This window comes from Triticum dicoccoides, chromosome 4B (assembly GCF_002162155.2).
Source record: "Triticum dicoccoides isolate Atlit2015 ecotype Zavitan chromosome 4B, WEW_v2.0, whole genome shotgun sequence".
NCBI lineage: Eukaryota > Viridiplantae > Streptophyta > Magnoliopsida > Poales > Poaceae > Triticum > Triticum dicoccoides.
In genome coordinates, this window is record NC_041387.1 from 465,574,358 (window position 1) to 465,585,577 (window position 11,220).

An 11,220-nucleotide genomic window follows, 5' to 3' on the forward strand; every position below is an offset into this window, starting at 1 on the left:
TTTGCAAAGTTTGTTCATCTACAGCAGAATTAACTTCTATACGGTGGTGTTCAAACCGCACACGAAAGAGATCCCTTGACATATGATAATAGTCATCAAGAATAGCTGCCGATGTTCCTGAAGAGTTACCTCCATCTTGCATCGTAGAGATTAGATCACTATTGTCCGAATTTATTATCCACTTGTTGCAACCCATAGACGTGGTCAAGTTCAGACCAAACCGAAGGGCAAGAGCCTCGACCATGAACACATCCATGCAAACACCGACAACATTATTGCTTGCCGCTATGAAAATTACCAGCACTATCGCGCAAAATAGCTCCAACCGTACCTTGGAGCAAGTCCGAATCAAATGAGGCATCGACATTTAGTTTGGTATATCCCGGCGACGATTTCGTCCATGGGTTCCTTTTCTTCTTAACTGACTTGGCCGCCGCAGCAAATTAATTCCCAGCAAGGGCTCGGACTGAAAGAACAATCTGGGATGGTTGTTGAGTCTCTCCCACCATAGAAACCAGCAGGTGATAGCTATGATCAAGTTACCATTCCTCTGACCAAGGACTATGGTCTCGTCCACGGGAGACAGGAGATGTTCTAGGATCGCTTCTCCCGCATGCATACCTGAATCAAATCCATCTGTTTCGCTTCGCTTCATAAATTCGTTCTTCTGTTAGTCTTCAACCGTCCCTCGGCACCTCGGCCGCTCGGGATTCAGGATCAAGGATGCCTTGTTTGTTGTCGCCATTGCGTGTGGCAGGCCAGCAACCTACTGTTGTGTCGTGTGCCCGTGCTGGCGACCCAGCTATCCGGCATCCGATGGGAGCAAGTTCATCCGGTCTTTCAAAAAATCCCAGCTACCTATTCATCCATGATCCATCCCCCAATTTCAGTGTACACGATTAGGGTTTCGATGTATAAATTTTAATTTAGTCTGTCACAAGTACGTATTTATCCATCCTAATTTTGTGTGTCCTATTCATGCCTAGGGTTCTCATGTATAAATTTCTAATTCTTCGTGTTCTCTTTTCTTCATAATTTTAGGATATTAGCCCGCCTTACAATGTTGTCTAAGACCCGTAAAAAAACAATGTTCTCTAAGAAGCATTTGCCCGGTGCTTAAAAAAGAAGAAAAGAAAGAAAGAAAGTGATCTGAAAATTCAAATACTGAAGGGGCCCATGTCGTCAACCTAGGGCCTTCCGAAACGTAGAACCAAACCTACACGCACCGCATTACTCCAATTATCTCTCCCTCTAATCCTCTTACAATTTCCTTTATAATGACTGTCAATAACTAAATCCTTATCACGAATGAGACCGAATTTTGCTCTTCTCTCCCTGTATCCTGATCCTCACCAGATCAGGTCATGCATGATAATTGGCTCGGTATATCCTCCTGGATCACTTTATGCTTGTTGACCTGTACATCTTGCATCACTTTCCAAGCAACAAAGGCATGCAAGTCTCAAATTCCAAAAAGGCCATATCCCCTTAGCTGTTCTGAACCGAAATACACCTACTCCCAAACGATCACACCGACCCATGCAACCTCCGTGCATGTCGGGATAATCTTGTGACGCTAGCTAACTCATGCAACTCCCGTGCATGTCGGAATATATTTTCGGGGCAAATCCATTAAGAATTTAAGATCACGTTGCCCGCGCTTTTTTCGTCTGCATGCAAACGAGAACCACTGCCCTCTGCCTCCATGGAAGAGAAGAAGCCGCGGCGGCAGGGAGCCGCAGTACGCGATGGCATCGTGCAGTACCCGCACCTCTTCATCGCGGCCCTGGCGCTGGCCCTGGTCGTCATGGACCCCTTCCACCTCGGCCCGCTGGCTGGGATCGACTACCGGCCGGTGAAGCACGAGCTGGCGCCATACAGGGAGGTCATGCAGCGCTGGCCGAGGGACAACGGCAGCCGCCTCAGGCTCGGCAGGCTCGAGTTCGTCAACGAGGTGTTCGGGCCGGAGTCCATCGAGTTCGACAGCCAGGGCCGCGGGCCCTACGCCGGGCTCGCCGACGGCCGCGTCGTGCGGTGGATGGGGGACAAGACCGGGTGGGAGACGTTCGCCGTCATGAATCCTGACTGGTAATTGGCTTACTGCAGATAAATCCATAGCTTACCTGTGTGTTTGCAAACTAAAATGATTTCTTGGAAAAAAAAAAGGTCGGAGAAAGTTTGTGCTAACGGAGTGGAGTCAACGACGAAGAAGCAGCACGGGAAGGAGAAGTGGTGCGGCCGGCCTCTCGGGCTGAGGTTCCACAGGGAGACCGGCGAGCTCTTCATCGCCGACGCGTACTATGGGCTCATGGCCGTCGGCGAAAGCGGCGGCGTGGCGACCTCCCTGGCAAGGGAGGTCGGCGGGGACCCGGTCCACTTCGCCAACGACCTCGACATCCACATGAACGGCTCGATATTCTTCACCGACACGAGCACGAGATACAGCAGAAAGTGAGCGGAGTACTGTCGCTGATCTCCATTTTTGTTCTTGAGATGTTGTGTTTGAGTGTCTGACACCATGACTGATCATGCAGGGATCATTTGAACATTTTGCTAGAAGGAGAAGGCACGGGGAGGCTGCTGAGATATGACCGAGAAACCGGTGCCGTTCATGTCGTGCTCAACGGGCTGGTCTTCCCAAACGGCGTGCAGATTTCACAGGACCAGCAATTTCTCCTCTTCTCCGAGACAACCAACTGCAGGTGAGATAAACTCAGGTTTTCAGTATGATCCGGCTCGAGAGATCCAGGAACTGATGACGGCTCATGCATGCACGCTAGGATCATGAGGTACTGGCTGGAAGGTCCAAGAGCGGGCCAGGTGGAGGTGTTCGCGAACCTGCCGGGGTTCCCCGACAACGTGCGCCTGAACAGCAAGGGGCAGTTCTGGGTGGCGATCGACTGCTGCCGGACGCCGACGCAGGAGGTGTTCGCGCGGTGGCCGTGGCTGCGGACCGCCTACTTCAAGATCCCGGTGTCGATGAAAACGCTGGGGAAGATGGTGAGCATGAAGATGTACACGCTTCTCGCGCTCCTCGACGGCGAGGGGAACGTGGTGGAGGTGCTCGAGGACCGGGGCGGCGAGGTGATGAAGCTGGTGAGCGAGGTGAGGGAGGTGGACCGGAGGCTGTGGATCGGGACCGTTGCGCACAACCACATCGCCACGATCCCTTACCCGCTGGACTAGAGGGAGTGTGCAGTGTCCATTTGCTGGTTTATATTAGCAAGGAGGTGTATCAGTTTATGGTTTGCTTGTTTATTGGGTTCGTGTGATGATCATGTTGTGAATTTGACGATGGATTCTTTTTCTTTTGTGACAAGAACTCTGATCTTTATAAAGGCTCACGAGAAGTATATAAGCATAATAAAAATTATATCAAGGTCCTTGAATCGTCGAACGACCATTGCCGCCATTAGAACAAGCCGTTGTCGTCGCTTCTGCTGGAGCCGGCCTAATGTTGTAGATCAGCGCCTTCTAGTTGCAGTCGTCACCGTCGAAGCCTTGAATCGATCTAAAGAATCCTACACCAAATCTTGCCATCGCGTATGCACGACGAGAAACCCTAACCTCACCGCACCGAGAAGCTAGCGGGAATCAAAGACAGGGCTCCATCTAATCCGCCCCTACTTACGAACTTGAGGAGGATCAAAACCTATAGAAGAGTAATGATGAGTGGATTTCTCACTCATTTTCATCCATGTTTAAACCGGATATTCTCAGATTTTTTCGAGATAATCACTTCAATTTGCCTACTAATGACTAAAATAATTGCATAAGATTGCAAATCACATTGATTATTTTATTTCATGCAAAAATTTGCTATTTTCGGTGATAAATTAGGCCATAAAAGGGACACAATGGCTCAAGATCAAACTCAATCAGTCGGAGCCGTGTAGCAGCTTCCAGAGGAAGAGACAACATGCGGTACAAACATGGCTACTCGTATCGATACTCGTACCAAGCGCCAACGACCCCATGATGTATCCCTAACGACTTCCATAAAAGGGCCATTGGCTGATTCGCATCGGAGACGCCTCTAAACCCTATTTTGCCACTCAGCACCCTATAAAAGAGATGAAAACCCTTCAGGGGGGAGGAGGGTGGGAGCGTCCATCCATGCCACGAAGAGTCGCTAGCATGTCGTCATTCCCTACAGCTGCCATAGCCATCTCCATCTCCATAGCCTCCGTCTTTGTCAACCATGTTACTTGTAACCAAGAGTACATTGCGATCGCATGCATTGTATGACTTGTAATCATTCATCTTCAAGTATCAATCTTTACAATGACCATTAATGTATTGTAGTGAGTAGTCTCCTCGAGTTAAGTATCAATCTTTATAATGACCATTGCTTGTATTGTGGTGAATAGTTTCCTCGGGGTAAGGACCGAGGCGTAGCCTCATAGCCCCAGGTCATATACACGCATTAGCGGATCGTTAGTTTAGTTTGATGTTAACGTTATTATTATGTGTTGCACAATGGTTTTGTGTCTTGTCTCTGCCTCAATCCTAGTACTTGCGTGTACACCCAAGATAGCGAAGATCGAACAAGGAGAGATTATAGGTAGAGAAGAGTGAAAGGCTATAATGAAGATGGGTGACAGTAAGATTACTATGGTAGCTGGAAGTGAGTCTCTGGGGGTACATACGATGCATCCATTAAATGCCTAAAGTGTGTTGGTATGAATACTCCTTAATAAATGAGATAACCCCACGAGTCGGAAGGGCCTTCGATGGAAAATAGAACCTCAATGCGCTTGCAGTCGGTCGTGGATTTATTTGGATGCATCTCCCACAACAAACCATTGACAAGATATATATAGCAGTGTTTACCAGAGCCATATCAATTATCTAGATGAGATCCCCATCGCAGATATATTTGATTGTAGGTGAAACCTTTAGCCCTGGCCCTCTACGAAATTGGTCCAGAAAACTGGAAATATTTGAGATAAGAAGTTATTGCAGAAATCCGTAAGCACCACTTCCCATAAACCTAGGGTCTCTAGGGGAAAATGGCACTATATACATATGAAAACCGGATTGAGGGTAATCAACTAACTTGAAGAAGATGCACCTGCGAATTCTAAAAACCATAACCTATCTGCCATCCGGTGTGTGATGCACCAGGATTTTCCTCCCCGCCACTAGCCGCCTGAGCGGTCGAAGGATCCACGGACTCACATATGGAGATCGAGGAGAGGAAGGCTTTGCCCTAGTCACCTTGCAAGAGGGGAAAGAAAAATTTGACACTAGATTCTTGGTATAAGAGGAACACATGTAAGATGCGCAAGGCCTTGTTTGGATTTAAAATTAACACTCTAGGGGGAGATGATTCTTTCATTAGGCCTCGGCCTTCGACGAAGTTCATTATGTTCCTTATCCAGCTCCCTCCCCTTCTCCCGCCTCCCATCCCTGTGGTCCTTCACTTTGGCTCGGCCATGGGGGACTGTAGGCACAAACCCTAGGTCTGCTTCCTGTCCTTGGTCGGCCTCGAAGGATGTGGTTATTCTCCGGTGGGTGATGACAGTACTCCATTGCCACTCCAACGACCATCAGCGCTGTTGGAAATATGCCCTGGAGGCAATAATAAATTGGTTATTATCATATTTCCTTGTTCATGATAATCATTTATTATCCATGCTAGAATTGTATTGATCGGAAACTCAGATACATGTGCGGATACATAGACAAAACCGTGTCCCTAGTAAGCATCTACCGGACTAGCTCGTTGATCAAAGATGGCTATGGTTTCCTAGCCATGGACATGAGTTGTCATTTGATAACGGGATCACATCATTAGGAGAATGATGTGATGGACAAGAACCAAACTATAAACATAGCACATGATTGTGTCAAGTTTATTGCTATTGTTTTCTACATGTCAAGTATATGTTCCTATGACCATAAGATCATGCAACTCACTGATACCGTAGGAGTACCTTGTGTGTACCAAACATCGCAATGTAACTGGGTGACTATAAAGGTGCTCTACGGGTATCTTCGAGGGTGTCTATTGAGTTGGCATGGATCAAGACTGGGATTTGTCACTCCGTATGACGGAGAGGTATCCTAGGTCCCACTCGGTAATACAACATCGCAAGAAGCTTGCAAGCAATGTGACTAATGATTTAGCCACGTGATCTTGTATTACGGAACGAGTAAAGAGACTTGCCGGTAACGAGATTGAACTAGGTATGGAGATACCGATGATCGAATCTCGGGCAAGTAACATACCGATAGACAAAGGGAACTACATACGGGATTAGCTGAATCCTTGACATCGAGATTCGACCGATAAGATCTTCGTAGAATATGTGGGAACCAATATGGGCATCCAGGTCCCGCTATTGGTTATTAACCGTAGATGTGTCTCAGTCATGTCTGCATAGTTCTCGAACCCGCAGGATCTACACACTTAACGTTCGGTGACGATATAAGTATAGTTGAGTCATTATGGTGGTTATCGAAGGTTGTTCAGAGTCCCGGATGAGATCTCGGACATGACGAGGAACTCCGGAATGGTATGGAGGTGAAGATTGATATATTGGACGAAGGGTATTGGAGTCCGGAACTGTTCCGGGGGTATGGGGTGATGACCAGCATCACCGAAAGGGGTTTCGGGGGGCCCCGGCAAGTGTTGGGGGCCCCATGGTCCAAGGGGAGGGGTCAAACCAGCCCATTGAGGGGCTGAGCACCCCCCCCCCCTCACCCATCTCACATAACTAGGAGGGTTGGGGGTGCCCCTCTAGGGTTCCCTCCACCTGGCTTGTTGGGCAAGTCACCCTAGGGGAGATCCCATCTGCCCTGGCCGCTGCCGCCCCTTTGGGAAATCCTAGGGACGCCACCCCCTCCTCCCTTCCCCTATATATAGAGAGGTAGAGATAGGGCAGCCGCACCCCTTGAGCACATCTCCACGCCACAGTGCTGCCCTTCCTCTCCCTCATAGCCCTCTTCTTCTCCGTAATGCTTAGCGAAGCTCTGCCGAGATTTCTCCACCACCACCACCACCATGCCATCGTGCTACTGAAGGAATCGAGCTACTACTTCACCATCACTCGCTGGACCGAGGAGGTGAAGGCGTCATCAAGCCGTACGTGTGTTGAACATGGAGATCGAGAGTTCGCGGGATGGATCATGATTGGATCGCGAAGACGTTCGACTACATCAACCGTGTTTCTTAACGCTTCCGCTTAGCGATCTACAAGGATATGTAGATCCAATCTCTCCTCTCGTACATGGTCATCTCCTAGATTGGATCTTGGTGAGAATAGGAATTTTTTTGTTTCCCATGCAACGTTCCCCAAAAGTGGTATCGGAGCTAGGTCTATGCGTAGATGACATCATGAGTAGAACACAAAGGAGTTTGTGGGCGTTGATATTCAGATTGCTTCCTTCCTTGGTATTTTCTTGATTCAACGGTATTATGGGATGAAGCGGCCCGGACCAACCTTACATGTCCACGTACATGAGACCGGTTCCATCGACAGACATGTGACTTTGTTGCATAAAGATGGCTGGCGGGTGTCTATCTCTTTGAATCAGATTCGACAAAGGCGGTCCTTGTATAAGGTTAAATAACAACTTGCATATCACCGTTGTGTCTTTGCGTAGGTAAGAATCGTTCTTGCTAGATACCCATAGCATCCACATAAAACATGCAACAACAATTAGAGGACGTCTAACTTGTTTTTGCAGGGTATGTTGTGATATGATATGGCCAAAGACATGATGAAATATATTTGATGTATGACATGATCATGTTTGCAATAGTTTATATCGACTTGCATGTCGATGCATACGGCAACCGGCAGGAGCCATAGGGTTGTCTTTAATTATTGTATGACCCGTGTGTCAATCATTAATCGCTATGTAATGATTTACTTTATTGCTAAGCAGTAGCAATAGTAGTAGAAACATGGTTGGCGTGACAACCCCAATGGCGACACGATGATGGAGATCATGGTGTCATGCCGGTGACGATGGAGATCATGCCAGTGCTTTGGAGATGGAGATCAAAATCACAAGTTGATGGCCATATCATGTCACTAATGATTTGCATGTGATGTTAACCCTTTTATGCATCTTATTTTGCTTAGGACGATGGTAGCATCATAAGGTGATCCCTCACTAAAATTTCAAGATAAAATTGTGTTCTCCCCAAGTGTGCATCATTGCGAAGGTTTGTCGTTTCGAAGCACCACATGATGATCCGGTGTGATAGACTCTACGTTAGCATACAACGGGTGCAAGCCAGTTTTGCACATGCGGAACATTTGGGTTAATCTTGACGAGCCTAGCATGTACAGACATGGCCTCAGAACAAAATAGACCGAAAGGTCAAACATGAGTCATATAGTAGATACGATCAACATGTAGATGTTCACCATTGAAACCACCTCATCTCACGTGATGATCAGACTTGGGTTGGTGAATTTGGGTCATGTTACACTCGAATGACCGGAGGGATGTCAATTTGAGTGGGAGTTCTTAAGTAATATGATTAATTGAACTCATTATCATGAAAAATAGTCTAAGTTGTCTTTGCAAATTATGTTATAGATCAATAGCTCGCGTTGTAGCTCCCTGTTTAATACGTTCCTAGAGAAAGGCTAAGTTGAAAGATAGTGTAAGCAATTATGCGGACTAGGTTTGTAGTCTGAGGATTGTCCTTACTGTTGTACATAAGGTTTATGTCCTTGATGCACCGCTCGGTGTGCCAACCCCTCTAGCGTTGTCTATGGATGTTGTGAACATCTGGAAAACACGTTCTGATCACTACTTGATAGTTTAGTGTGCCATGCTTTACGACTTAGAATCGGGGCTCCAAAGGCATTTCGAACGCCATGGAACATATGAGATGTTCCAAGAGTTGAAATTGGTATTTCAGGCTCGTGCCCGTGTTGAGAGGTATGGGACCTCTAACAAGTTCTTTGCCTACAAGATGGAGGAGAATAGCTCAGCCAGTGATCATGTGCTCAGAATGTCTGGGTGCTATAATCGCTTGAATCAAGTGGGAGTTAATATTCCAGATAAGATAGTGATTGGCAGAGTTCTCCGGTCACTATCACCAAGCTAATAGAGCTTCGTGATGAACTATGACATGCAAGGGATGAAGATGAACCCGGAGCTGTTCGCAGGTGCTTAAGGTCACAAAGGTAGAAATCAAGAAGGAGCATCAAGTGTTGATGGCTAACAAGACCACTGGTTTCAAGAAGGGCAAGGGCAAGAAGGGAAAATTCATGAATGGCAAGCTAGTTGCCGCTCTAGTGGAGAAACCCAAGGTTGAACTCAAACCCGAGACAAAGTGCCTATAGTGTAAGGGAAACGGTCACTGGTAGCGGAACTGCCCCAAATACTTGGTAGATAAGAAGGCTGGCAAATTCAACAAAAGTATATTTGATATACGTGTTATTGATGTGTACCTTACTAGTACTCCTAGTAGCGCTTGGGTATAAGATACCGGTTCAGTAGCTAATATTGGTAACTTGAAAAAAAAGTTGTGGAATAAATGGAAACTAGCTAAGAGCAAGGTGATGATGTGTGTTGGAAGTGTTTCCAAGGTTGATGTGATCATCATCGCACGCTCCCTCTACCTTCGGGATTAGTGTTAAACCTAGATAAATGTTATTTGGTGTCTGCGTTGAGCATGAACATGATGAGATCGTGTTTATTGTAATGCAGTTATTCATTTAAGTCAGAGAATAATGGCTATTCTATTTACATGAATAATACCTTCTATGGTCATGCACCCAATGTGAATGGTTTATTAAATCTCGATCATAGTGATACACATGTTCATAATATTGATGCCAAAAGATGTGAAGTTAACAATTATAGTACCACATACTCGTGGCACTGCTGCTTAAGTCATATTGGTGTAAAGCGCATGAAGAAACTCCATGCTGATGGACTTTTGGAGTCACTTGATTTTGAATCACTTGACACATGTGATGTTGGGGAACGTAGCATGCAATTTCAAAAAAAATCATACGTTCACGCAAGATCTATCTAGGAGATGCATAGCAACGAGAGGGGGAGAGTGTGTCCACGTAACCTCGTAGACCGAAAGTGGAAGCGTTAGGTTAACACGGTGGATGTAGTCGAACGTCTTCACGATCCAACCGATCTAGTACCGAACGTACGACACCTCCGCGTTCAGCACACGTTCAGCTCGATGACGTCCCTTGAACTCTTGATCCATCAAAAGGTTGCGGGAGAGTTTCATCAACACGACGGCGTGATGACGGTGATGGTGATGTGATCTGCACAGAGCTTCGCCTAAGCACTACGACATTATGACCGGAGGTGTAAATTGTGGAGGGGGGCACCGCACACGGCTAAGAGAACAATTGATATCCCTTTAGGGTGCCCCCAGCCCCCGTATATAAAGGAGGGGAGGAGGAGGCCAGCGGCCAGGAGGGGCGCGCCATGGGTGGGAGTCCTACTAGGACTCCACTCCTAGTAGGATTCGCCCCCCCTTTTCCTTTCTTTCACCGGAGGGAAAAGAAAGGAGAGGGAGAGGGAGAGGGGAAGGGGGCGCCGCCCCTCCCCTAGTCCAATTTGGATTTCCATGAGGGTGCGCGCGGCCACCCCTTTTGGCCCTCCTATCTCTCCACTAAGGCCCATCTAGGCCCAATACTTCCCCGGGGGTTCCAGTAACCTCTCAGTACTCCAGTAAAATACCCGAACCACTCGAAACCATTCCGATGTCTGAATACTACCTTCCAATATATGAATCTTTACCTCTTGATCATTTCGAGACTCCTCTTCATGTCTGTGATCTCATCCGGGACTCCGAACAAACTTCGGTCACCAAAACACATAACTCATAATACAGATCGTCATCGAACGTTAAGCGTGCGGACCCTACGGGTTCGAGAACTATGTAGACATGACCGAGACACATCTCCATCAATAACCAATAGCGGAACTTGGATGCTCATATTGGTTCCTACATATTCTACAAATATATTTATGTGTCAAATCGCATAACAACATACATTATTCCCTTTGTCATCGGTATGTTACTTGCCCGAGATACGGTCGTCGGTATCCTCATACCTAGTTCAATCTCGTTACCGGCAAGTCCCTTTACTCGTTGCATAATGCATCATCCCGTAACTAACTCATTAGTCACATTGCTTGTAAGGCTTATAGTGATGAGCATTACCAAGAGGGCCCAGAGATACCTCTCCGATACACGGAGTGACAAATCCTAAT

The 11,220-nt window shown here is 47.0% G+C and overlaps 1 protein-coding gene across 1 annotated transcript; it reads left to right on the forward strand.

Annotated features, from left to right (window-relative positions):
* Positions 1-1,646: 1,646 nt before the first annotated feature.
* Positions 1,647-3,379, forward strand: LOC119293750 (protein STRICTOSIDINE SYNTHASE-LIKE 13-like). Its single transcript, XM_037572117.1, has 4 exons — positions 1,647-2,088; positions 2,167-2,451; positions 2,535-2,702; positions 2,781-3,379. Exons 1-4 carry the CDS (start codon positions 1,706-1,708, stop codon positions 3,184-3,186), a joined length of 1,242 nt encoding a protein of 413 aa, XP_037428014.1. The 5' UTR covers positions 1,647-1,705; the 3' UTR covers positions 3,187-3,379.
* Positions 3,380-11,220: the final 7,841 nt, after the last annotated feature.